The sequence below is a fragment of the Oppia nitens genome, unplaced genomic scaffold (genome assembly GCF_028296485.1).
Source record: "Oppia nitens isolate AA-2021 unplaced genomic scaffold, nextdenovo-longstitch-racon4-pilon3 scaffold4_pilon_pilon_pilon, whole genome shotgun sequence".
NCBI lineage: Eukaryota > Metazoa > Arthropoda > Arachnida > Sarcoptiformes > Oppiidae > Oppia > Oppia nitens.
In genome coordinates, this window is record NW_026533232.1 from 7,019,765 (window position 1) to 7,046,466 (window position 26,702).

General features: G+C 28.5%; 7 protein-coding genes across 8 annotated transcripts; 4 read left to right on the top strand and 3 right to left on the bottom strand.

The window, feature by feature from the left end:
* Positions 1-4,843: 4,843 nt before the first annotated feature.
* Positions 4,844-6,896, bottom strand: LOC128959936 (nucleolysin TIAR-like). The gene has a single exon (XM_054305973.1). The coding sequence runs from the start codon at positions 6,520-6,522 to the stop codon at positions 5,191-5,193; it is 1,332 nt and encodes a 443-aa protein (XP_054161948.1). The 5' UTR covers positions 6,523-6,896; the 3' UTR covers positions 4,844-5,190.
* An 88-nt stretch (positions 6,897-6,984) lies between these two features.
* On the top strand, positions 6,985-11,917 carry LOC128959933 (WD repeat-containing protein DDB_G0292056-like). Of its 2 annotated transcripts, XM_054305970.1 has the most exons (5): positions 6,985-7,198; positions 7,272-7,519; positions 8,200-8,400; positions 8,689-8,955; positions 9,070-11,917. In XM_054305970.1, the coding sequence occupies exons 3-5, from the start codon at positions 8,252-8,254 to the stop codon at positions 11,672-11,674; spliced, it is 3,021 nt and encodes a 1,006-aa protein (XP_054161945.1). In that variant the 5' UTR covers positions 6,985-7,198; positions 7,272-7,519; positions 8,200-8,251; the 3' UTR covers positions 11,675-11,917. The 2 variants fall into 2 exon arrangements, with proteins under 2 accessions (XP_054161945.1, XP_054161946.1); XM_054305971.1 differs by having other exon boundaries at positions 6,985-7,519; positions 8,767-8,955.
* A 457-nt stretch (positions 11,918-12,374) lies between these two features.
* LOC128959935 (pyruvate kinase PKM-like) lies at positions 12,375-14,939 on the bottom strand. Its single transcript, XM_054305972.1, has 8 exons — positions 14,777-14,939; positions 14,597-14,659; positions 14,376-14,527; positions 14,214-14,305; positions 14,008-14,142; positions 13,747-13,933; positions 13,048-13,667; positions 12,375-12,982 (listed from the first exon to the last, which is right to left on the bottom strand). The coding sequence occupies exons 3-8, from the start codon at positions 14,509-14,511 to the stop codon at positions 12,557-12,559; spliced, it is 1,596 nt and encodes a 531-aa protein (XP_054161947.1). The 5' UTR covers positions 14,512-14,527; positions 14,597-14,659; positions 14,777-14,939; the 3' UTR covers positions 12,375-12,556.
* A 144-nt stretch (positions 14,940-15,083) lies between these two features.
* Positions 15,084-22,453, top strand: LOC128959937 (ATP synthase subunit C lysine N-methyltransferase-like). The gene is made up of 6 exons (XM_054305975.1): positions 15,084-15,372; positions 15,432-15,487; positions 16,143-16,224; positions 16,311-16,528; positions 16,586-16,654; positions 22,381-22,453. Exons 1-5 carry the CDS (start codon positions 15,097-15,099, stop codon positions 16,599-16,601), a joined length of 648 nt encoding a protein of 215 aa, XP_054161950.1. The 5' UTR covers positions 15,084-15,096; the 3' UTR covers positions 16,602-16,654; positions 22,381-22,453.
* Positions 17,854-21,655, bottom strand: LOC128960354 (extended synaptotagmin-2-like). Its single transcript, XM_054306425.1, has 9 exons — positions 21,329-21,655; positions 20,601-20,768; positions 20,125-20,201; positions 19,852-20,064; positions 19,595-19,779; positions 18,538-19,531; positions 18,356-18,481; positions 18,126-18,266; positions 17,854-18,051 (listed from the first exon to the last, which is right to left on the bottom strand). The coding sequence occupies exons 1-9, from the start codon at positions 21,653-21,655 to the stop codon at positions 17,868-17,870; spliced, it is 2,415 nt and encodes an 804-aa protein (XP_054162400.1). The 3' UTR covers positions 17,854-17,867.
* A 44-nt stretch (positions 22,454-22,497) lies between the features above and the next one.
* On the top strand, positions 22,498-23,881 carry LOC128960355 (2-(3-amino-3-carboxypropyl)histidine synthase subunit 2-like). Its single transcript, XM_054306426.1, has 2 exons — positions 22,498-22,851; positions 22,920-23,881. Exons 1-2 carry the CDS (start codon positions 22,518-22,520, stop codon positions 23,879-23,881), a joined length of 1,296 nt encoding a protein of 431 aa, XP_054162401.1. The 5' UTR covers positions 22,498-22,517.
* Positions 23,882-24,964: 1,083 nt separating this feature from the next.
* On the top strand, positions 24,965-26,314 carry LOC128960440 (ras-related protein Rab-8A-like). The gene is made up of 3 exons (XM_054306524.1): positions 24,965-25,285; positions 25,397-25,803; positions 26,158-26,314. The coding sequence occupies exons 1-3, from the start codon at positions 25,162-25,164 to the stop codon at positions 26,248-26,250; spliced, it is 624 nt and encodes a 207-aa protein (XP_054162499.1). The 5' UTR covers positions 24,965-25,161; the 3' UTR covers positions 26,251-26,314.
* The last annotated feature ends 388 nt before the right edge of the window (positions 26,315-26,702 follow it).

The window sequence follows — 26,702 nt, forward strand, 5'->3', positions numbered from 1 at the left end:
TTATCGCCAAAGTGATTGTTGAAAATAGTGTTTAATCGCCTAAAATTAAGTAAATATTTTTATTACATTAAATGCATATTTTGACGACAAAAGAAAAAGCAGTGAAGAATGTTTCCAATTGATTGACCACTGATGAGAACAGTTGTATTTATGACTTGACATACATATGCCGGTGCCATACATATTGTCTATCTATATGTATGTCTATTTGGTATGTCTTTTCATTGGCTAAATCACTGGTGGTTTACATTGCTTTCCGGTCGGTTTCATGCATTGAAATAACAGCGAAAACGCTTTAAATATATTGCTTTTACTATTACTATCATATGTTTTTGTAACAAAATTGCAACAAAAAAATATTTGTCTTCTATCTAAAGGCACATCAAACCATATACTGTATAATCAAAATGTTTAATATGTTATAAAACTAATATGACTGCTTTAATATGCTTAACATATACTCTACAATAATACTGTATTACAGTAAAGTCGTTTTGAATCCATATCTATTATCATACTAATATAAAATTGTTTGCTTTTATTTTACTTTACAATTAAAACCGATAAATATAATTTAATGTATCAAATGCTTACATAATTTATGATAAAGTTAACATATTTTGCATTTAATTGATCAACGTTTTTGTTTTTTAAAGATAGCAAAAATTTCATAATATTTGGTATAAATTTTAAATGCATTTTACATGAATGCATGTTGTAATTGGAAAATGCATTTACTTTAATCTAAAAGTAAATTAATGTATAAATAAAATGATAGTATACTGTATATAATGTTAACATTGCTTAAGAATATCAAGCAGAATTTTTAATATGTTGTTAATGTTATTATGTGTATCTTATTATCCAATATTTATATCATTTGATAACATAAAACATATATTTAGCGTGAGATCTGGTCTCTAATGATTAGACATTAATTCTGATTTTTAATTACCTCTGACTTTGCCAGTGCTTCTCCATCTGAAGCAAACAAATCGGTGGCAATTGATGTGATGTGAATGCCATCACACATATAAATCTGCATAACTGAACACACATTCAGATCAATGACTATTAATTATTTGTCATTTCTTTTCTCTTTTTCCACATATTCTTCAATATATAAACTTATCTTTTTTAGTTCAAAGTTATACACTAAGAGCACAGTTACTCAAATAATCATCATTATTAACATTATCTAACAATCTTAGCAAAACAACAACAATGTTCATCTATTTTCTCAGTATATCTGCTTCGTGTGTGAGAGTGTGTTGTCGTCTCGGCTCAAAGTAATATAAATCCAGAGATCTTAGAGTTCATCCATTTATCCCAAACTCTCTCTCTCTCTCTCTCTCTCTCTCTCTCTCTCTCTCTCTGTATATCTCTCACTCACCCACTAAGTCTAACTCATTTACTCACTATCATTCACATACAAACAATACAAGCTTGAAATCATTGTTATAAAAACTAATTCACTAATCTATTAGTAAATAATTGAAATTAGTCTCAACTTAAATATTAATTTTATGCTCTTATTGTCTATTTATGTGGAGATATTTTTACTATTGAGACAAACCATGTCGTGCTTATATACAGTTATATAATAACATAATATTTTCATACAATTAAATTTGTTAATATTATTAAACTTTAAGTCTCTTATAATTTAATTAAAATGTAATAATTTATAAATATTTATAAAAAAAATGAGTTAATATTGGCAATTAATAATTTTTACTTATTTAACTAAGTAGTAAGATAAATAACTTAACCATTACAAAATAAAATGCAGATCCTCAGTTTAGTATAATATATATATATATATACCTGTATACAGTATACTATATAGTATATACTCATTTATATTATTGATAAATTTAATAGATTATAAGGAGTAATACTAAACTGAAAATCACTTCATTTATATTATCAATATTGACTACTTATAGTTTACAATTGAAACATTTATTTTAATTTAATAGATATTGATCACCAAAAATATGAGTCGATATATTTACTTAAAACAATTTTTTATGTGTAAATAAAAACCAATGTTAAATCTTATCTCATTTCATTTGATCAAATAAAATAATTTCACAATAATTGGTCCACTTTTAAAACAACTGTTGTCAGAGAATCGCTTACCATTCAATCTTTTGTGATAAATGTTTTTTATATATAAATTTATATATTATACAAATAACCAATTTTGTTATACTAATTATACTACACTTGTAACCCAATACTATCTATAGTCTCCATTGTATAATATATATATATAAATATATATATATATGATAAAATATCAAAAGACAATATAATTCATTTAATAGTTAAGACCAGTTTTTTTTGTTAAAAATACATCCTTTGCAACTATCAATAGCCAACCATTAATGTTAAACAAAAAACAATTAAGTAATGAAACACAAGAGTACTAAAAACTAGAGTTAAAATGAAATAAAGAGCAAAATTAGTTTTATGAATCTCTTTTTATTTATTTGGTTTTCATTATAAACATATATAATTATAATAATAATATATTTATATACTATATATATATATATATATATATATATATATATATATATATATATAATTTGTATGACTTTCATTTTTAAATATAGCAATATATTTTTCTGCTAAACATGTCCAACACTATTCAAAATTTTTATTCAATATTTTGTATCAATAAACGTACAAATCATTGCAAAAACATTTGCCTTTTATTATATTTGCTGAATACTAGTCTATATTTAATGACTTTATAACAAATCTATAATTGTGTTATACATTTTTTGTATTATTTATTGTTAAAGGCATTCATCATTTTTTTTCAAATTCATTTACCAGAATAATTGACTTGAAATAGTGTTTCAAAATATCATTTAATTAAAATATTATGACATAATATCGTTTCAAACAACCGTAGCTTTTATTGATACCTCTGTTGTAATATAATATTGTGTTACTTACAGAACATTCACATATAATTTGCTGTCTTTTTACACCAATTTCTTATTCATATAACTATATATAACATTAGAAAATCGTTCTTATTTTATAAGTTAGTCCTCAACTTCTGTGTCTTCATTGATGATGAAGTCAAGGGATTTGACTTAAGATATAAACAATATAATAGACATCACAAGTACTGCAATGTCTAACCTCAAGTCATGACAATAGATGCTCGTATTGGCACTAATGTTGTGATTAATACTTTTTTATTATATATGTTTACAAATGAATGTATGATATATGTATATGTATTTGTATTTGTATTTGTATTTGTATTTGTATTATGTATTTTTGTTTTACTTTTGTATATATATATATATATGTATACTGTATATATCAATATAACTCAATAACTTAATACAACTGACAAAACAACAATCATTATTATGTAGTTATAATTTATATGTATTGTATATGTTGTATGAATTTATCAAATAAAAGTATAAAGTTAGCTAACATTTGATTTTTCATTTGAATAGCAAATCACACATCAATTATAAACTCAATTATTTAATTTATAGCACCTTTTAAAGTGTCATACAATTCATAGTTTTTATTATTATATACTGTATTATAAAAACATAATTATCTCTTTCTCATCGATTTCACACTTTTAATAATATTATATATAAATTATATACAATTTTAGTGTTTTTTACCATACATTATATGCATGCTTTCTCTTCATTACATCACTTGAATGTTAACCATTATATCAATTAACTAATAATAACAAAATACTATAAATTCATCCCAACATTGCGTTTATCCAGATATATGTATACTATTAGTTAAATATGTTTTATAACAAATGATTCTTCGAGTTTGTGTCAACTCAAGGATCAACTTATCGATTATGAAGTAACAACCCATCAAATGATGGACCATTGGATGTGATGATTGTTTTCAAACATGTATTACCAAAGACTTGTATAAACAACTCACAAGTTTTTCAAAGATAATTATGAAATAGTTATATATATGGAGTTATGAGTCTGAAAATGACCATATTTGTATATATTTATGTTTAGCAATATATATATATATATATATATCATATCATATATGTATCATATACTATATTTTTTAATATAATGGTATAGTACAGGTATAATAGAGACAAATATCACCGTTAGATTTGAGGCCTATGTTTTCAATAATAATAATAATAATATAACTTAAGACATGATTTTTTATAAGTTAAGATTTACATAGAAATCTTTAAATGAAAAAATGAAGTTTTTCATTTCAATTAATACATAATTAAAATAAACTGACAATTTTAATGTTAACTGTGAATATTTAATTGATGTTTTAATGTTATGAGTTATTTATATAAATTTAAATGTATTTTTGCAAACTTTATTTTTAAATTAGTTAACAGGGATTGCATTCTCTATTTTTTTGTAGAGAATTTGTATCATTTGATAATCAATATATGAAAAACAATAATAATATATGTCATATGACTTTTTATTTTTTCAATTAATTTCATTTTTTGTATAATATTGTGCATAATTTTGTCTGCTTGTAGTTATGATTTGATTATTACCATATATTTTATATAATTTATATGTATATTATTACATACAAATATATATATATATATATATACAGTATATATAATCTGTATAATGATATCTCTTATAATCAACTAATGGCAAAGCAAAGCTTATTACAAATTCTTGTGTAAAATTTTAAACTTTTTATTAGACTTTATACAAAAAACTCATAATTTTTTATTCAATATATTAAATGACATTCAATTTATTTTTATTGAATGACATACAATGTATTGAACGCTTCATTAATTGATTAAATGCTATACTATTACTATATTTTGTTATGTATTTATCAATATATAAATGTCTACATTTCTGCATCACATGTGAGACATTGTCAGTAATTATTTAATAATATTTATAACATTTGGGTTTTAATTAATCATTTAATTAATTAAATGAAGGGATGGTTTACCCGTTCATAGAGTTCAATGTTATGATGTTTTGTTTGTTTAGTAGTGTTGTAGTTATTGTTGTTATAATTGTTGGTTAACTTTGCCGTCTGTTGTGTTGCTGTTTAGTCAATTGAGTTGTTGTATGAATTATATAATGAGTGCACTAATATAGCTAATGATGAATAATAGGTGGCCGACTATATCGACCCGACTGTCCACTACTGAGCTTGATAGCCTTGCATAGGGTAGGCACCAATCATAGCCGGCTGCTGAATGCCCGGTGCTAATCCTGTTTGATGTGTTTGGGCGCCTAAGTGTTGTTGTCCGGGAACAGCACCAGCGGCTCCCGATTGCCAGGCCATCTGCATTGCCAGTCCTGCGGCGGCTGACGGATTGAAACCGGCCGTTGTTTGAGCGGAGGTATAATATTGGGAGTATGGATACTGCGCTACGCCTGCCTGTACTGCAAACTGACCCGACGGTAACGTTTGTGGATAGCCAGCTGTCTGTGGATACCAATAGCCGGCCATTTGTTGATAGGGATAACACAGTGATTGTGCGGCGGCAACAGTGGTTCCTGACTGATGGGTCGGTTGAGTGATAGTAGGATCGCCCGACTCCTTACCCCACGAACATTTAACTGTCTGTCCCAATACATCGGCGTTGTGTGTCGACACTATGGCATTAGTTGCCGCCTCTTTAGTCGCAAACTTTATAAAAGCGTAGCCCTTATCTTTAAAAACACGTATTTCTTGAATGGGACCAAATGGCGCAAATGTCTTTTGTATCAATTCATCGCATAATCCCGTCATTATTCCGCCACAATATACGGTACAATTGGTTGGACTCGACTGTTGGTAGACTTCATCAAATGTTAATTGTCGGGTATTAAGATTAATACCGGGGCCGACCTCTTGTGTGCGCCCACTGGACGGTGGCTTACGTGTAGCCCAATTGGTGCGAATGGCACGACTGCCTAACCACTGGCCATTCATCGTTGAGATAGCATTTTCCGCGTCCTGTTTCTTCACAAACGACACAAACCCATAGCCTTTCGATTTCAATGTTTGCGGATCTCTGACTACACGGCAGTCCGATATCTCACCGAATGGACTGAAGGCGTCCCTCAGTTGTTGTGTTTCGATCTCTGGACTCAAATCGCCAACAAATATATGAAAGTGTTTTGAAGTGTCCGGTTTGGGTCCCGTATTGCCAGGACTGGTAGCCCAGTTCACTTTGAGCTCACGGCCCATACACTGGCGCTTATTCATTGTAAGAAGTGCTGTGGCCGCACAGTGGTGGTCGTTGTACTCAACAAAACAATAGGGATCAGAGTTGGCCGAGTCATGGATTATCTTACATCCATTTACGGGTCCCATCTGTGAAAACAAGGCTAATATCAATTCTTCAGTTATGGATGCGTCCAAATTGCCAACATATAGGGTTCGCGGCTGATTGGCGTCAGACTGAACACTACTAACACCAACACTGCCATCACTTGACTTCATTGTCGAGTTTAATGCCGATGACGACGACGTGTTGTTCTGCATTGTCCGCTCACTAGACGGAGATCACTGACTGTCACACACACCTAAAGTGTATGTATGACCCACTCGTCAGACTCACCAGAGCTGGTCGACAGTTGGTTCCGATGTCCTCACGGGTGTTACTACCGTTGCGATGGTTGCCGACCGACAACAGCGATCACTGACTGACTGAGCAAAGGCTGACTCAGTCTTACACACAGTCTATCAAACACTCAATACTAACAGCGATTGTGTTATACTTATAGTTATTATAGTAGTCATAGAAGTTATAGCTGTTATAACACTCATTGCACTCATCACTCTATACTATACTATACTATAGTCTATGGCACAGTCTATGGCACACTCTATGCCATGACTTTCATTGCACACACACAACATTATACACATTACATACTGTATATCAATACATATCAAACAATAGACAACAACTACAGTATGTCTACCAATATGTGTATCAATGGCGTCATTCAATCACATTAATCACCACTAGATGTCACACTCAATAACAACGGGTCGTACACTAAGTACGTGTGAGACGGGCGCCAAACTTAGAGACTGTGACTCATTACCGCATTTTCTGACCAAATATGACTCGTTTACCGAAATCAATACAATCACCATAAAAGACATCACCAATTGGTTCACTTATACTCATTGTTGACCATCAAACTCATGAGTTAGTCATATATGATATGCTATACGAGTGACTGTTTGGTACATAAAATCGATTTATTGATTACTTTTGACAGACAAACACTTTGCAGACATTTTCAGACATTGGATGAGATTATTATCACTCAAATGACTAATCATTTCCTATAAATCTATTTATATCTAATAATTGTCTTTTCATTTAATTGGTTGCCATAAATATATTCATCAATTGTTGACCCAATTCTTGACGCCAAACCAAACCATTGATGACTCGACACAAATGTCTTAATACAAGAGATCGTGGCCTCAAATGTCTTGACTTAAGTGATGAACTAAACGTGAGGTTTGTGTCACAATTGGTATTACTTATCTGTTATTATTTTTTTTTATTTTTTAAAAATTAGTTATCAATTTGAAAGTTGATATTATTATTATAAGTTACCATTTAATTGATTTATTAAAGTTATCATATATTTAATACATGAATATATGATATCAACAAAGTTGATGACATTTAAGTGCATTATTGTGTTTATGTATTAGTGGTTTAAAAGATATGTTTGTTATTAAATGAGAAACATTATAGTGATGTTAATTATAATAAATAAAAAACTTTATGATTTGTTTTTGATTTAGTCTTTAAATCTTATACTTTAATATTTAATTAATTTTTTCATTACTTTTAGTGATACCATTATTATGAACTAATCTTTTTTCTTATTTATTTTTCTCTTATAAGGTATACCTATACTACTATATATACAATATATTAGACTAACATTTTAATAATTTATTTGATTTTGATTAACATTAGCGCTACCATTAGTTTCTTGATAGATATGGTTAATGAAAAATAAATGTCTTAACATAGAAATTGATGTCCAGTTGTCACTTATATGAGAGTTTACTTTTATGCTTTCAGTTTTTATTGATTAATACAGTAATTAAATTATTCTTATATACATTTATACAGTATATATATATCAATATTATATTTAATTGTATTTAAAATTTATTCAATAGGTTAATATTGCAAATTTAATGCATGACATGAAGCTAATTCATTGACTAATTGATGGCCTCAACCAAGAGTCCAATCAGTGAGATAACCAATCCATTGATAAGCGTCGATAAGATAAAACTCGGTTCAGAAGAGATATCTTTAATTCAGGACAGCACTGATGATCTTCAGTGGTGTGCAGAAGTTGATTATCAATATAAGAGGTTTGTTTGTATATAAAATAATTGTTTGTTTTTTAATTTTTTTAAACAATGACATTAACATTAAAGTTAGTTATTATAGTAATTAATGAATAAATCCTGAGTCATTATACAACCTTTTTAAGTATGATTTATAATTAAATCATTTAATAGATGATAATTTTGTACAAATGTTAAGATCATTATTTAAAATTCGGGTCAGTATTACAATTAATGAGTGTTTAGTTTTAACAACAAATAATAGATGAAATATTGAATTTAAATGACTATTTTATATGTTATACAAAATAGCGATGCAAATACTAGTTATTGCCGGTCGGCACCAAAAAGTGTATTTGAAAACTCATTGTTGGCCTCCTCTTCAAACAGCTATATAACGCCTCCTTCACACGACTCGTCTAAATATGTAAACATTTGTAACAAATTGGACGCAAATTTGGCTGAAATAGACATCGAGACGTTCAGAAGTGAGGACATAAACGCTGTTTTCTTGCAGAACACGGCCAATGACTCTCTGTCACTCTCGCGATCTATTTTTGATGAATCAGTCTCTTTAAGGTAATTATCCTTTTGGGTCAATAATGTGGGCGAATACACATTATTATACCGTATAACATATAATAATGTAATATTTATTTATTTTATTTCAATTTTTATATTTTCTAAAACTAGTTCTTATCAGTCACTTAATAGTGGCGAAGAGCTCTCTGAAGATACTAATGCTATAAACAGTGAAAACATTGATAATACAAAATTAAATGGCGATAAAAATTATTTTAATGATATTTCAGTGGACAGTCTAGACTCGAGTTTATTTGAAAAAAATACATCAAAATTATTACAAAAGTGTACCATAAGAGACAAAAAGAATTACACCATTGCTTTTGAGGGAAGTATCACATCATCTCAAGAACTCAATGGTTTACATAATGATAAAGTATCCGATTTGAATAAATCTAATTTTTATGAAAATAATGAAAATGTCAAAAATATGACAAAATCCTCACAACTTGAAGACAAGTTATGTAATAAAAGCAATAGATTAGTAAAAGGTGTGATCAAATTGAATGCAAAATTAACTCAAAGTATTCCCGACGTTAAGACTTTACTTAAAATGAATGGAGAGTATAGATTGCCTTATTGTCCGGTCAGTGGTTTTATACCATTATATGATTTGCAAAGTAGTCAATCATCAAACTCGCATTCATCTGGCAGTGAGTTTAGTCCACCCCGTTCTCTAGTTAAGGCATTTATGCAGAATAGGTCTCCTTTTTCAAGTCAACAGATTAGCCCATCACTCAGTTATGAGAGTCGTTCTCAAGAATCAACTGCTGGTAATACACCCGACGCTTCATTCAGACCTATTTATTACAATATTCTTGAAATGGCTCGCGAGGCTAATAATAATATTATGTTAGAAAATAAATCTAAAAAATCGGATACATTTGGCTCTTATATGACTACAAATGATGATAATATATATAAAAATACAAGATTTGAATCTCAAAGAATGTATACTTTCCCGATCAAAGAAGTCGATGAAAATATATCGGATTCGTTTACAACTGATATCAATATGAAAAGTGTTGATATAAATGAAATCAATTCTAACATCTCTGATGTCAATCGAAATCCACTGAATTTAAATCCATTTCTTCAGTCACAACCAGAGTCTCAAAAGAATTATTCCAAAACAAATCCATTGACCAAAGCTTCACATAATAGCGATGCAAACTATTGTACCAATCCTTTCATTTCACGATCTAATCAACAAAATATAAATCAAAGATATAAACAACCGATTTATGCAACTCCGAGCTCCCGATCGGCAAACACTCAATTTGTAAATCAGAGTTCATTTACATCAGATATGACTTTTCAACAAAATCTTAATTATGTGCCCAATCAGACACCATTGATGACACCGGAATCACCAAACGATTCATTGAAATCTGTTTATGTTTATTATCCTAATTATTCATTACCTGACTTAAGCTTTTTGGAACAAATACTTGAAGAACAATCTAATATTGTACCACAAAAGGTCTATATGTCGCCTACTAAACATCAAATGCCTGCCAGAGAGTCGGTATCCGTTAAAATGCGTCAAAAGACTCGACCAAAAGGAAGGCCCAAATCATTCAACGATTTTGAGAGTCTTTCGAAACAAAATTTTAATCACATTAAGGATTGGGATTCACTTAATATACTTCTGCCGAACGAATTTAAAGAGTTGTTTCAAAAGGTTAACAATATTTCGAATACAACTAATGAAACAAACAATGAATCAGAAGTTTTTGAAAGTTTTCAATCAAATGTCACAAATGGTGTACGAATGCGAACTCATCGAAGCAATGGACAGTTATTTAATAAGAATCAGTCGTCGAATAGAAAATACATTCGAAACAAACGTTTTTCATTACAAGAATATCCATTTTCAGCATTTTGTGAGCCACAACCCGAGTGCCATATTAATGATGAGCTCAATAATACCGGTATTCATAACATACCGATAGGAATGCCTCGAAGCGTAACAATGCCTAACTGTCACAATTCATGTCATTGTCATCAACATTGTTGCCATAATTGTTGCCATTCTTGCTGTCGAACCCCACGACAGTCACCGATGACCTCAGCAGACAAACCCATTGTTCAGACGCCATATACTGATATAAACACCAATTCTATCGATAAATTATGCCAATTATTGGCAATGGATTTGAGTTTTAAAAAACTTATGAATATAATTAATGGACAAAATGTATCAATAAATAAAGGATCACAATCTGAAAATTGTACTCAAAATACACCACAAAATGCTTTTAATGAGAATATCGATAACGGCTACGAATCGACTAAAACGGCTAAATATAACACCGATTCAAACAGCTTTAAAGAGTTAAAACAACGCTGGGAGTCATTGGCTACAATCACCTCAGATATTAAATTAAAACCTAACAGTTCTATCAATGGTGTTATAAATCAAGAGAGTATTGCCTCCAAAGTCGAAACCAAAGATTCTACATCACAGGTGAGGTCGAAACAGATGTCAAATAAAATCGCGGGTAAACCAGAAATCGCTCGAAAACCAAAATTAGTTTTACGAAGACCTCAGTCATCGATTCCTCGGCCGACAACACTTAACACTGAAAACTCAACAAATAGTCACTACAAGTCAATGATTCCGGTGCCCAAAACAGGCCAAACCAAGTCTAATAGAGCTATACATACTTCTAGAGTCAAAACACAGACTGGGCTGAAGCCGGTTAAGCCATAATTATACAGCATTTTGTGATTTTTATTATTAGATGAAATTTATTTTTTATTTTTAAAAGTATATATTATTTGTTTGTTAATAACCAGAACTTAATGTCAAATTAAGATATATTTATCATTATTTATCACTTTAATGGCCATAAATTAGTATGCGGTCATAACCGTAATATAAATAAATAATAATTAACAATTAACGACATATTATATATTGATTACTATATCCATCACTAAGTTCTGAGTTAGATTTGAATCTCATTTACAAATAATTAAAAACTACATATAAATGGCAATTATTAATATCATAATATATTTTTAAGACTTAATTTATTTTGTTATGTTTTATTGTTTTATATCATCTGTATAATTGGGAAATAAATATATTATATACACACATAAAATTTATAATTTACGTTATATCTAAATGTATATTTAAAAACTCAATTAAGTAATGTTTAATTTAACCATCAATTAATTGAATTTGATTTTTATCTAGTCTTTAGTTAACTTTTATACTTAATTGTAATATTAATTCTAACATTTGTTATTTTTTGGTTATATTAATTTTTAATAAATGTAATTAACAAGTCACAGTATTTTTGAGTAATTTATTTAAATAATTTAAATTAATTAATAATCCTAGTTTATATATATATATAATTTATACTGTATATATAGGTTATATTATATATATATATATTCTAAATAAAATAATAAAAATACAGATCTTTTTAAATTAAAATATAATTTAACTAAATAATTATAAATATAGACAATGGATTTTACACTAAATTTCACATAATAATAATAATAATAATAATACATGTCTCTGTAATTTTATAATTACCGGTAAATGTTAAATATTTGATTCAATTAAATATTACGATTATTCAATAGCAATGACACGCAAAGTATTGGTAGCACCGGACCCTTTACGCCAACCGGTCACAAAAACAACTACATCACCAGTTTTGAGTGCACCTCTCTTTTTACCGAACTCTACCGCTTCCTTGAGTCGAGTGTCTACATCTTTAACCCATTCTTCGGACTCGTTTCTAGGTTTAGGGTAATGGAAAGGTAGAAGACCTCTGAAGAGATGGGCCTGTCTTGTGGTTTGTTCGTTACGTGAAACTGCAATAATAGGACACCGGGGTCTATATTTAGATATTTCATACGCTGTTTTTCCACTTGTAGTTAACACAATGATAGCAGAAGCACCACATTTGAGTGATGCGTTAACGGCTGCAATAGCCATAGTAATGGTCAATCCGGCCGGAGTCGGCGTTTTGTATGTCAATTCATGAAATACGCTCTTTATTGTAATGAAATTGATTCAAATTAACTAATTACTCAAAAATATAGATAAACAATGCAAACCTTTGTAAAAACGGCGGACTCAGCCTCCAAACATATGTTATGCATCATTACCACTGTTTCTAAAGCATACTGTCCTTTAGCGGTCTCTCCCGATAACATGACACAATCGGCTCCATCGAGGACAGCATTGGCCACATCGGACACCTCAGCTCTTGTAGGTCTTGGTTTAGAAACCATACTTTCAAGCATTTGTGTGGCACATATGACTGATTTTCCCGCGACATTACACTTAGCAATCATCATCTTTTGTGCCAAAAACACCTTTTCAGCCGGTATTTCAATACCAAGGTCTCCACGAGCAACCATAATACCATCACTTTCAGCAATAATCTCATCAATCTTTTTGACGCCTTCGTGGTTCTCAACCTTTGATATAATCTTAACATTTTCACCGCCGGGTCCCGCCTTCTTCAAAATTTCCCGTATTTCACGAACTCCAGAACCGTTTCGGATAAATGAAGCAAATATCATATCAACGCCATTCTGGACACCGAACTCGAGATCCTTTTTGTCTTTTTCAGAAACAGCTGGCAAATCGACAATAGCTCCGGGAAGATTCACACCCTTCTTAGATCCCAATTTGCCGCCGTTTTCAATATCACAAACAAGAAAATCGGCGCCTTTTATCATAAATTTCATATTTAATATCAAAAATTATATGATATGTCAATAAAATCAAATATATGCTAAACTACTGACCGACTTCTTTGACTACAAGTGAGATAAGTCCGTCGTCAACATAAACCCGATTTCCCGGAACTAATACTTTAACAATATTTTTATAGTCGACATAAACGATATCTTGTGATCCTTTTTCAAAATACGACTCATCAGTTGTCAGTTTAATAGTATTTCCTTTTACGAGTTCAATCTCAGCGGAGGCGCCCTGAATAGCAGTTAAAATAAATTGCCGGTAATAATAGTATAATCAAAAATGGATTAAATCGTTTAAAAACATACTCCTTCCAGAAGACCTGTTCTTATTTCGGGTCCCTTAGTGTCCAAAGCAATGGCTACGGGATAGTTGGGAATCTGCAACTGTTCGCTCGCCAATTTGGCCGCCGATCTCACGTTATCGATGGTTGACTTGTGATACTGTGTCACAAAACATAAGACAATCAATAAATATTAATAATAATACTAAACAATCGTAAGTGTCAACTGACCGCATACTCTCCGTGCGAAAAGTTCATCCTTGAGATTACCATTCCTGACTTAATCATCTCAACCAATGTCTCCACTTTCTGTGAGGCCGGACCTATCGTACAGTTCAAATGTCAGTTAGTATTTGTCATTTAATCCAAATACAAATCCTCGATATTACTAACCAATAGTACAGATAATTCCTGTCAAACGAACTACTTGTGGTTTGGAGTCGATGTCGAGGGCACTCATGTGGTCCAGCATTGAATCGGCTTCGTTGGCCTTCATCTGGAAAGGGATGTGTTCTGTAGGTGAAGACATTATCGGCCAGTTGTCTCTGTCATCAATATTATAATACAATTAATTTTCAGATAAAATGTGGTTAAAGTGTTTGTCATATTCTTACCAATTAATTCAAAGTTTATATGAAATGTGGTTTCAATTGAAATGTTATTTGAGAGAGAAATCGCTGAAAACGACAATTTTATAGCTATTTATATACTTTTTAAATATATTTTTATCATTTAAACAGTAGTGTAATGAAAATGTTTGATAACTATAGTGATTACTATTATTTTTAACTTACATAAGCTGTCAATTGAAAGCTAATATTAGTTGAAAACGATTATAAAAATGTAATTAAATTCAATTCAAATGAAAGTACTTTATATTATAGAGTATATGACTATTCAATGCTTTTTTATTTCAATTAAGTGTTACTAAAGTCACTCTCTTTTAAGTCAATTGAAGGTTACGTAAGGTTTAGCTGAGAGTCGAGAGTTTCACGCATTGATTGCGTGAAACCAATGGTTCGATAGTGCGATACATAAGCGATGTTCGCATTGTTTTCAACACAAACATCACTACACGTGAAGACAGTGACCACTGTTTTTAACCACTTCTTGAATGACAAACACAACACTTGACGTCCACTTCAAGCCAGACAACAGTCAACTCAAAACCAAAAGATCGCAATTAATTGCATCCATTGGTATTGCAGTGTTTGGCGGCGTTTCAGTCAGTCTTTTGGCCATTAGTTTGCCGTTTGTTTGGCCAGCATTTCGGCGACAAGTATTACCATATATTCCGGCCACCGATACTCAGGTCCGTAACGTATTGTCACTATTAAGACGGTCTGAAACGAAATCAGTGATTGACTTGGGTTCGGGCGACGGAAGAATTGTATGACTACTCGTAAAATGACCCGAAGTTTGCTTTGTATTAATGAATTGATTTAACAGGTCATTGAATGCGCCCGACTTGGCCTACAATCACACGGCGTTGAACTCAATCCCTGGTATTATTTACTTTAAAAGCCATTGTTTTATTTTAAATCTGTTGGCTATAACTTATAATACTTACTATCGGTGCTTATCTTATAATCAATTACCCGATTGTAGAAAAACAATATCCCATTAATTAAATAATAAGCTCTGATTGTGTGTGAGTGAGTGAGTGAGTGAGTGAGTGAGTGAGTGAGTGAGTGAGTGAGTGAGTGAGTGAGTGAGTGAGTGAGTGAGTGAGTGAGTGAGTGAGTGAGTGAGTGAGAGAGAGAGAGAGAGAGATAACAGTGCACTTCAGGTCTTTTACATACCTTTACTTTATTTGAACCCCAATTGATTGACAGTTCATATAATAAATTGATTAAATAGTTATGCATTTAGTTTACCGGTAATATTAAAATTTGATAACATTGTTTTAAATTGTATAATTAATAACTATCAGTTTGCATTATATAACTTTTATTAAATAATATTTTATAACTAATTTATAATATTTATTTTACTTTTTTTTCATAAATTAACTAAAAATATTGATTAAATTACCGGTAAATTACCTATTGTCATATATTTGTACCGGTAATATAATCGTATAATTATTTAATCATACTGTATATATTAAAGCAATAATATAAAATTATTTACGATAATTATAAAAATTTTATATTTCAGGCTTGTCTTATACTCCAAGTTTAGGTCACGATTATTAGGTACCAATCGATTGACACATTTTCAAAGAAAAGATTTGTGGAAAGTATGCATTTAGTAGTCTTATAGTACTACCGGTATTTAAGTTAATAATGTTATAATTATTATTTGATTTAATTTATAACATAATAGATAAATACATCCAATTATGATAATATCGTTATTTTCGGTGTTGAAGATATGATGTCTTTACTTGAAACTAAAATTATAAAAGATTGCAAACAAAGTGGAAATTCGGTTAAAGTAATAGCCTGTCGGTTCCCATTACCAAATTTGATACCTATTGAAATAATTGGCACCGGTATTGATACTGTTTGGCTTTATAGATATCCCAATCATAACAGATTATAGTGAGTTATAATCTTTATTACAATATGTATATATATATTAATAATTTATATTTTAAGTGATTCAATGACATAACTTATGTGATGTACGACAGGTTTTTTCTAATGGTATTTGCAAATTAATTTACGGTAAGTGATTATTCATCACATTTTTATCATATTTATAGACAATAGTAAAAGCGCTACTAATAGTGTAGATTTTAGTACAATTTTTATCTTAAATATTTTTATTACAATTTATAACTATTTAATAACAAATATTTAAGTTTAATGAACAATATAATATTCAATATTCAATATAAGTACATTTATAGCATATTAGATAATATACGGTAATGAAAATTTGATATACAATAAATAACTGTAAAACAATTGTTAAATTTACATAACTACTGATTGCTAAATAAACATTTATCCAAAAAACAATATAAATATAAAACATTTTCACATTAATTTGAAATAATGTTTTGTTGAGGTCAGAGCACATAACAATAAATTTTTATTATCTTAACATCAATGGTCATTCCTAACACTGGTTATTGTATATTTTTTTATAACTGTGTTCTCTGATTTTTGCTGATTCGGTACCAGCAGTAATTCTGAGAGAGAGAGAGAGAGAGAGAGAGAGAGAGAACATGACTATTATTATGATTCTGTAATTTTTCAATTTTTAAAAAATGAATATAATTTAGTATTAATTAATTGAATAAACAATATATATAATAAATTTTATATATTTTACAAATAAAGTGTAATGTAATATTGGAATTAAAAAGAGAGTATAATCACTGCAACAAAATTAATTGTAATACTACAGTCTATATACTTCTACTGTATATTACAAATATTAGAAATTATTTCTAATATATAAAATTTATGACATAAATTGTTTAAATTACATTTTAGATTATTAAGATTAATCCATTTTTAAATTGCATATTATTTTTGATAAAAGTTATATCATATGTATTATCTGTCTCTCTCTCTTTCATTCAAAATCTCTATTCCTAAAAATATGTCAAAAATATTGGATATTATATCTCAATTACCGTAGTTGTATAAAAATCTATATATGCTGAAACAGATAACTGTCCGCTAAAAACTTGTATTATAGATGATCAGTGATATCAAGTAAAGGTAATCAACAAATAATTTTAATTATAGCATTTTTTTATAATAAGTTGTTAACAAATGAATTTTAAATAACAAATAATAACATATGATTACAAATGCATTTTTAATGATTATTGAATAATTTGATTAAATAAAGACTGTTATGATTTGTATTAAAAAACAGTATTTTTATACTAACTATTACTAAATATTATTAATGACCAGAGATTTAGTCTGACAGCTGTTCCAATTCATACCATTGTTTAATTAGTTGAGATTCCAGTGTCAATGTATTCATTTGAATAGATGTCAGTCCTATTATATTAGACTTCTTTTTGAATACATTACGAGCTGATCCATTCCTCGAGAAGACCAATATATCTATAGCTTTCCATTTATTATCCAATTCAAAGCTGATATTGTTTTTTAAAAAATGATTAATTTTTTAGTATTTAATTTTTAAAAGAATTTACTTATAAAAACTAACTTTTCATCAAATAATGGATTACATGTATATCTTTTTGTTATTGATTTTAAACTTTTCTTTAATGTCATTGAATTTTTACCCTGAGTTCCGTATATCTTAACATAAGGATTAGGTTTTTGACCATCAATTAATGGTAGATTTCTATTATTATTTATAAAATAGTTAGTTTAGATTACTAATATTCAGATACAAAGCAATAATTTTATTTGATATTAATATCAATTACTTACTCAGCCTTATGAACAATCAAAAATGGTTTACTAGTATAGCCTGACTTTTGAATAGTCACCAAAATTCTCGGATACTTTACATGATTTTCTTGATCATCACTCAAATTTGCTGTTACTTCAGACTTCCTAAAAAATAAATAACAATTTTATTATTTAAATATTATAATATAACTGAATTTTACCCATTAGTTTCAGAAGTCTTTATTGGTTTATGTTTTCTATCATTTTGAGACTTTTCGATGACATCTTTGTTGATTTGATAACCACTTGTATGAATGATAGGCTGTACCGTTCCTTTAATCATATCCTCAATAGTTGGTAGGGTTGGCTCATCACAAATCTCTTCTATGGGTTCTTCAATGACAACACTGGGAATTTGTTGGCATTTTTGGCACTTCATAATTCTTAAGCTAACACTTATGTTTAGTTGACAATCAGTTGTACGACCAGAGATAGGCAGGGGTTCATTGAATAACATGTTTTCAGAGGAAATAACTTTTTCAAGTTTTAATGAAACACTTCCCAAATGTCTGTCAGCTTTACTATCGATTATATTGAAATGTATTTCAGTGTTTTCATTACAATGTTGTATGAGATAACTGAACTCCTCTTCCCAATTGGGATTAGCCGTACTTTTCTTAACAATGCTTTCATTTTTATCGTTACCCACTGTTATTACACAGTAAGGGTCGGGTTCACCCATTGTCTTAGTTACCGGTAAATTGCGGGCGCCATCCAAATAGATTAAGATGACTCCCACTGCACCAAATATGGGTGAATCAATTTGATTATTATCATTATCATTATCATATTTATTTCTGACTATTACACTATTTTCAATCGTTTCATTTAAATCACTAATACATGTGCTTAATGTAAACCATGTTGTCTTTAAATGAATTGCACCTCTTTTGACATCTTTGAGTGTAATCCACGCTTCATTTAACTCATTATTGGCTATTGTGGCTAATGATAGTGTAGTTCTGCCTAAGAAGTCATCCTTACTTCCCTGATCTTCATCCATGACCTCTATCTCAATATTCTGGTCGTGAAGATTATAGATTACAGTTTCACAAATGTAGTTCCACTTTGGGTTAACTGTATTGGGGATTACTTTTGATTTATATTCACAATTACCAATTAAGACGATTACATATGGATCACTCTTTCCTAATCCTAATATAGTTATAATACATTTGTTATTTTCTCACTTTTTAATAATTGGTTTATAGGACTGACCTAACATTCCGACATCACTTTTCTTTAGATTTCTCGCTTCTATAATCTCAAGCCTAATAACTCCCACGGGTTGTGAAAATTTAATTGATTTTAATGATATATCATTAATTAGAGGAAACACATATTTGTTTGGCAAAACCATAAGTGCTGATAATTTTTCACGAATTGCTTGTCTTAGATAATATCTTATATCATAATTTAATAATAATAATAATTAAAAAATTATTTTTAATTATTTAGAAATAAATAATATGTACCTCAGTCCAGGTATATCTAGAATATCAGCTAAATTAGTTAAACTGAACTCAATTGCCGGGTTATTGAGGAAATAAACGGAAACACAACCCACTAAAGGTATGTCCTTAAGTAATGGTCGTAATTCAACCCGAATTCTACCATAAAGTTGAAAGTGTTTGATACCTGCTTTCATATTCTTGATACTGATTTGAATGTCACAATTGCCGGCATAACTGTTGAATATTTAATGACATATTTATTGGTCTATTTTTTATAACCTGTAAATCGCTTACATTATCTCCATATCAAAAATAATTTCATCTCTTGAGGTATTTTCATCGTAACATTTAACACTTCCGATACGTAAAGGCTTTACGAGATTATATAATAATGATTTTAAATAATAATAATAATTTTAATGCATTATCTTAAAAAAATACTTAAATATTAACATGATTATTTGATAATATTGTAAAAACAATATTGCTCAATTAAATGCTTATTGAAATACTTAATTGAATAAGCCATATACTATAACTATTCTGTAATACACCACATTTTTTTTATTAATCAAATGATAATACTGTATAATTACTTGAAATTAATTGTTATTATTTCTACACATTATATACTGTGTAAATGATTTTGTTTGCATTAAATATTGCTTATATCGTGTTAAATGATATAAATAATTTAATGTGTTAAAAATATAACAACATATTTATATGAAAAGTAATGTTATTTTAATTATAACTGATTTTAATCTTACAATTGATCCCAAATCAACTCTTTCAAAACGAAAACTCTTGAGAAAGTCGGGAAGTGCTGACTTGATATTTGGTTCAATACTTGATTTTATTAATGTCTTTACATATTCATCAATGAAAGGCCACATTTGTTTGACAATTTTGTTTATCCATTCGGCTCTTTCTGAGTCCTTAAATAAATTTATATTTATTACTTTTATAACTACTATTAAAATTTCTTAATAATTATTATAACAGTTGTTTAAGCAACTATAGTTTAATATAACGGTATGTACAGTTATGTACAGTTATGTACATATTAATTTACTATAGTTAGATAGTATTATCAATAATTTGCTGTAATTTTTAGACAAATACAATTTTATTACCTATTTTTATTAAAATTGTTTAACTAAACAATAATGTTTTATTTAGGTTGTTCATAGAATTGACGCTTATAAATAATATTTAGTTTTTATTTAAATTTAAATTTATCAATTACAAATACTTAATTCTAAAGTCTATAATTTAATATATTGTATTGTATTTTATTTTTTGTTATAATTGCATTAATCCCATGAGATTAATATCTAATCAAGTGTTTAATGATTAATGAGTAACTAATTAACACATTTCTTAAAGCAGTATTAGTAATGCAAGAATAATGCAATAATTGTTGTATAATATTATTAGAAATATAAGTAATATTAAGTTATTTATTTTGTAATAGTTTATTATATTAGTTTATTACCGGAAAGTAGACCCATGAGGGCAGGTCTTTAATGGCACCGGTTATGGTTGGTTCCTCATTAGTGGCCAATTGTCTAAAAAAACTAATTCTTTGATATATTTGTGCGAAATATTTGTGTCTCAAAGTCCATATAAATACTCCAATTAGTATCCAAGCGATGCTGAATCCCATATAACCCAATATATATATAAAACATAGTTTTGTAAATAATTTAAGGAATTGTTGGGAGAGATTATAGAGTTGTAAAGCACTTTCATTATAATTTTCGTTACTATTATTAGTATTTATATCATTTTTGGTATCATTTTGTTGAGCATTATTTTCCATTTTATTTGTATATATTATCGATATTAATTAATAAATCGATATAAAAACATTATTTAAAATAGACTTTATATTATAAAAAAATAATTATTGACACACTTTACATGCACCAAATAATTTTCACACATATTGAAAATATTTAGATAAGATAGGTTATTTAATTTATTAAATTATAAATTTTATTAAATATGTTGAATATGAGAAATCAGTTGGTTAAAAAAAAAATTAGTAATTTTTCGGATTATTTAATTATAAAACAAATAAACATTTAATATTATTTAAAAATATAAACTGAATAAAATTAGTATTGCCTTGAATTGTGAGCCAATAATAAAAATAGTTGAAACAAATACTATATAAATATATTTACAGTATATTATCAGTAGTCAGAAGTCTTAACATAAAAATCACAATATTCTTGACACGCATTCGCTGTTTTGCACAGTTATCTCGTCGACAGACCTGTTGTACAATAAAATAAAAGTTATAATTACATCACTGTTTGAAAATAAACCAATAATTATATAAAACATATAAAAACTAGAAGTAGAAATGTTTTCTCTTTATATATATATATTTAATAATGTAGTTGTAATTAATGTTAAATATAAGGAGAGCACATGTGCTAAAAGTTAATAACAGTATATACAGTACAGTATAATAACTACCGGTAATGAAACACTTTTACTAATATTTCTATGAATTTTTTGGTCCATCTTTTTTATTAGGAATATACAATATTAAGTGTCAAATAAATATATCATATTTTTGGCGACAGTTTTAAATGCAATGAAAAAAGTTATTTTTGGACTATAATTAAATTTTTGGTATAAATAGTAATATTAATAATAATAATAATAAAAAAATGAGTTTTAGTGATATTGAAGAAAAAGAATTAACAGAATTGTTTGATTTGAATGGATGTGTTGAATGGATTGAAGAAAACAATTATTTGAGGACTTGTTTGCAATTTTCTTCAGATGTTCTTCAATACAGTTCGACAATTGCTTTAATTCTGAAGAAACGAACACAAAGTGATTATTGTATATCATATTCAATGATGTGTTGTGTAGACTATCTATCGGTCAAACATCTGAACCAATATTCTGTTGATTGCATCATATATTTCGGTAACGTTTGTCTCACAACATCACAATTGACTGATTCACTACCAGTTTTGTATGTTTTCACTAAAAATGGTTCGTATAGTTAATTAATTTTTATTTATTATATTTGCTATTTTTCACGTTTTTATCCAAATTTATAGTAAAGACCGAATCATTGGACTTCATTGAGTCAGCGATTGTCGAAATAGATCCAATAAATTGTTTATTTCTTTACACTACAAACAATGCATTTCTTGCAATGCAAGTAATTGAGAGATTTGAAAGCAATGATAAAATGAAGACAATTGTATCGTTAGCTAAACTTAACAAACAATCAGACAAATGGTATTTTACAGATAGTGTCAAATCAGTTATTGATAGTAAAGATGACAAAACAAGTGATACAAAGTTAGGTCCTTTCAAAATTACAAACGATATTTCAAGCTATGATTTAGTCATATATTTAGGACAATGCAATTCACTTGAATTAATATTAAATTGTAGTAAATTACTAGAAATAGATGTCAATAATAGTACAAAACGATTAATAAATGGATCGAAAGAGTTAGGAAAAAGAGTGGCTTTAATTGAAAAGTTTAAACAAAAATCTTGTCATTTAATTGGATTTCTTATCACAAATCCTTTGCCTAATGTCAATGAAATATGTTGTCAAAGCAAGAAATTAAGCAAACGTTTGCATAAAAAATTATATTATATATCACTTATACAAGCCATCGATGAATATAAATTAGGAAACTTTGGTGAACTCAATGGTTTTGTTGTCATCAACTCATGCTATTGTTCAACAGCTCTCAATTCAATTGACTATTATCTGCCAGTTTTGAATTGGACTGAATATCAAATCGCTTGCGGAGTTACCAAACATTATGGAGGAGTCCTCTGGAATGACAACTTAGATGACACTTCAGAACCAATCAGTGATCATTCAGACATAGATGAGGCATCAGTTGATGACTTGAATAAAAGACTTATTGAGACACAAGTATTTGAGACAAACAAATGGTTTGGACTTCAAGTCAATGCCGGCGACAGAGAGGCCGCAGTCATTAAAAGTGGACAAAAAGGAATCGCTTCTGAATATGAAAATGAAAATATTTTATGATTTACTGAAATATACTTTTTTGATAATTTTAATATTGTCTAATAGTATTTTTAAATAAATAATTAATGTTTTAATATGAAGTTATATAATATTATCACTTTAATAAAATATTCAATAATATATAGAATTGAATATACAAATGAATATAATATGAATTATATTTTCATCATTTTTGATATTTTTTTTGCAAACCTTGAATTTCAGTCAATTCAATTCAAATGATTTTGTCATATAATTTTATTAGTTATGATTTCATTCAAAACAAAAGTATTTATAAATAGTTATTAATTTGAATTACTAATGCTTTTTAGTAACTATAACGTGAGTGATGTGAATAAAGTCTAATTAATGCCAATTATTCATTTAGTGTATAACTACTGAAAGTTATATTTTTAAAGATTATAAATGAGGTAATAGCCTACAGTATTACTTACTAATATTATAGCTTATAATTTACGATATATTTAATAAGTGATATTAATAATTATTATTATAATTATAAACGAGTTTCTTTCATATTTTTTAAAATATAAATATTTATATAAGAGTTACAGATAATTTAAAAAAAAAACAAAAAAGTTTATTAATTGGTTTCAGACTTAAAGGTAAAGTCAAAGTTTGTTTTCGTGAGGATTGATTGTATGGCAGGAACAGTAGGTCAGTGCGAGGGATCAATTGATGTGAACCCCAACCAAACAGATTAGAGATATTGTAGTCTATAATAATTATTATAAGGTATGCCCTAATCCTTATAGCAAACAATTAGTTCAAATAGTCGTTAATAATCTATAATATTGTAGAATAACTAAATATGATATAACAATGCAATTATTGATAACAATGTGATCTAGGGCGTTTCCTAGACTATATATATATATATATCTGCAAATAAGTTGTGCATGATAATTTTGATAGAGAGGGCCAACTAATATATATTTGTATTTTTATTTTTAAATATTATGAATAAAATAAAAATAAATTGCATTATTAGTAAAAAAAAATTAATTTATTGCTTTAAAGATTGAAGTAAAGGTAAAAAACATTAATGTGTGAATGCAATGACTTAACGATCCCTTTGTTGCTACCAATGATTCAATGGTTTGTTTGGTGTAAACGTTGCCATCATTTCATTGAATCATTGAATCACTCATTGATTGCTCTAAACATTCATTGAATTCATTGTTTGTTATAATTGTTTTGACAGTTGTGTCGACATTGAGAGCAATCACTGATTGATTCCGTCGGTGATCACCAACTTTGACAACAACACCATCACATCAATGGCCAAAACATACGACTATTTATTCAAACTCTTACTGATTGGTGACTCCGGAGTCGGGAAGACGTGTATTCTGTTTCGTTTCTCTGAAGATGCCTTCAATACGACATTCATCTCAACAATTGGTGACTAATTTTGTTAATTATTTTTATTTTTTATTGGCTATCATTGGCCACAACTATAGACAATGCTTTGTCTAATAACTGATAATTTGTATTTTGTTGTCTATTAAACAGGTATTGACTTTAAGATCCGTACCATTGAATTGGACGGCAAGAAGATTAAGCTACAGATATGGGACACCGCAGGACAGGAAAGATTCCGCACTATAACGACGGCCTACTATAGGGGTGCGATGGGTATTATGTTGGTCTACGACGTAACCAATGATAAGTCATTTGAAAACATTAAGAATTGGATCCGAAATATTGAAGAACACGCGAGCAGTGATGTGGAGAAAATGATTTTGGGAAACAAGTGTGATGTTCACGACCGCAGACAAGTGTCACGTGAAAGAGGAGAACAGTTAGCCATTGAATATGGCATCAAATTCATGGAAACCAGTGCTAAAGCGTCTATCAATGTTGAAGAGGCCTTCTTTGCCTTAGCAAAGGATATTAAGACTAAAATGGAGAAAAAACTTGTAAGTAATCGACGATTCATTGACCAATTGATATCATTTTACTATTATTTCTAAACTTTTTTGTTAACACTTTCTCTATTATTTTCTTGATTTATTTTGACATTTAAATTGTCATTTCATCGCTAATATCTGTCTTTAAACTCAATTACCGTCTTTTGTATCAAAGAAGGTATGACTCAAAATATAGTATCTTTTATAACATAAACATTTGAAACAAACAATTATTTGTTTAGTATTTCTCAATGAAGACTCAATATTTATTTCAAATAAAATAGATAACAATTTTTATACAACAAACAAACTTTATATCAATTATGATAACTAATAAATTGTATGTTTGAATATATATTATAGGAGGCGTCGAACCCATCGCGAGGGAGTCATCACTTGAGAGCCAATGAGCCGACCAGAAAACAGTCGAAAGTCTGGTTTTGTTCAATACTCTAAATATTTTATGTTAATTTTTAAATATATATATATTATTTAAAAAAATCTAATATTATTATTTAATAATCACATTATTACTGTATTATTTTTTGTCAATCTAAACACAGAGGATATCATAATTATTAGATAACTAACTATCCAAACAAACAAACAAACTTTTAAGCCTTATTTCAGTGCCTTTAACTTTATTAATAGACAAATTAGTTTGTTTATTGATAGGCAAAGTTGTTAAAATTTTCAAATATTAAATACTGTATTAGTATTATTGTAAAACTTAATTGAAATATCTATTTGATAAATTTTTATAAAATTTATTATTTAATATATTTGATATCCTTTTTAATTGCCATTCCAAGTGTTAGTATACATACACGTAATTATCAGCTTTTTTTAATATAGTATAATAATAATATAATTTAAATACTATTAATACAATTTCTTAAAATGTTTTA

Coding starts and splice junctions, on each gene's coding strand:
- LOC128959936 (XM_054305973.1), bottom strand. CDS start 6,522: ATGCAGAACAACACGTCGTCGTCATCGGCATTAAACTCGACAATGAAG.
- LOC128959933 (XM_054305970.1), top strand. CDS start 8,252: ATGGCCTCAACCAAGAGTCCAATCAGTGAGATAACCAATCCATTGATA. Junction 8,401..8,688: donor GTTGATTATCAATATAAGAG/GTTTGTTTGTAT, acceptor TATACAAAATAG/CGATGCAAATACTAGTTATT. Junction 8,956..9,069: donor GATGAATCAGTCTCTTTAAG/GTAATTATCCTT, acceptor TTCTAAAACTAG/TTCTTATCAGTCACTTAATA.
- LOC128959935 (XM_054305972.1), bottom strand. CDS start 14,511: ATGTCTTCACCTACAGAACACATCCCTTTCCAGATGAAGGCCAACGAA. Junction 14,143..14,213: donor TTTCGCACGGAGAGTATGCG/GTCAGTTGACAC, acceptor TTTGTGACACAG/TATCACAAGTCAACCATCGA. Junction 12,983..13,047: donor AGTCCGCCGTTTTTACAAAG/GTTTGCATTGTT, acceptor ATTACAATAAAG/AGCGTATTTCATGAATTGAC.
- LOC128959937 (XM_054305975.1), top strand. CDS start 15,097: ATGACAAACACAACACTTGACGTCCACTTCAAGCCAGACAACAGTCAA. Junction 15,488..16,142: donor GGCGTTGAACTCAATCCCTG/GTATTATTTACT, acceptor TTTATATTTCAG/GCTTGTCTTATACTCCAAGT. Junction 16,225..16,310: donor AAAGAAAAGATTTGTGGAAA/GTATGCATTTAG, acceptor ATAACATAATAG/ATAAATACATCCAATTATGA.
- LOC128960354 (XM_054306425.1), bottom strand. CDS start 21,655: ATGGAAAATAATGCTCAACAAAATGATACCAAAAATGATATAAATACT. Junction 20,065..20,124: donor ATTTTTGATATGGAGATAAT/GTAAGCGATTTA, acceptor AATATTCAACAG/TTATGCCGGCAATTGTGACA. Junction 18,267..18,355: donor TTGATTGTTCATAAGGCTGA/GTAAGTAATTGA, acceptor AAATAATAATAG/AAATCTACCATTAATTGATG.
- LOC128960355 (XM_054306426.1), top strand. CDS start 22,518: ATGAGTTTTAGTGATATTGAAGAAAAAGAATTAACAGAATTGTTTGAT. Junction 22,852..22,919: donor GTATGTTTTCACTAAAAATG/GTTCGTATAGTT, acceptor CCAAATTTATAG/TAAAGACCGAATCATTGGAC.
- LOC128960440 (XM_054306524.1), top strand. CDS start 25,162: ATGGCCAAAACATACGACTATTTATTCAAACTCTTACTGATTGGTGAC. Junction 25,286..25,396: donor GACATTCATCTCAACAATTG/GTGACTAATTTT, acceptor TCTATTAAACAG/GTATTGACTTTAAGATCCGT. Junction 25,804..26,157: donor CTAAAATGGAGAAAAAACTT/GTAAGTAATCGA, acceptor TATATATTATAG/GAGGCGTCGAACCCATCGCG.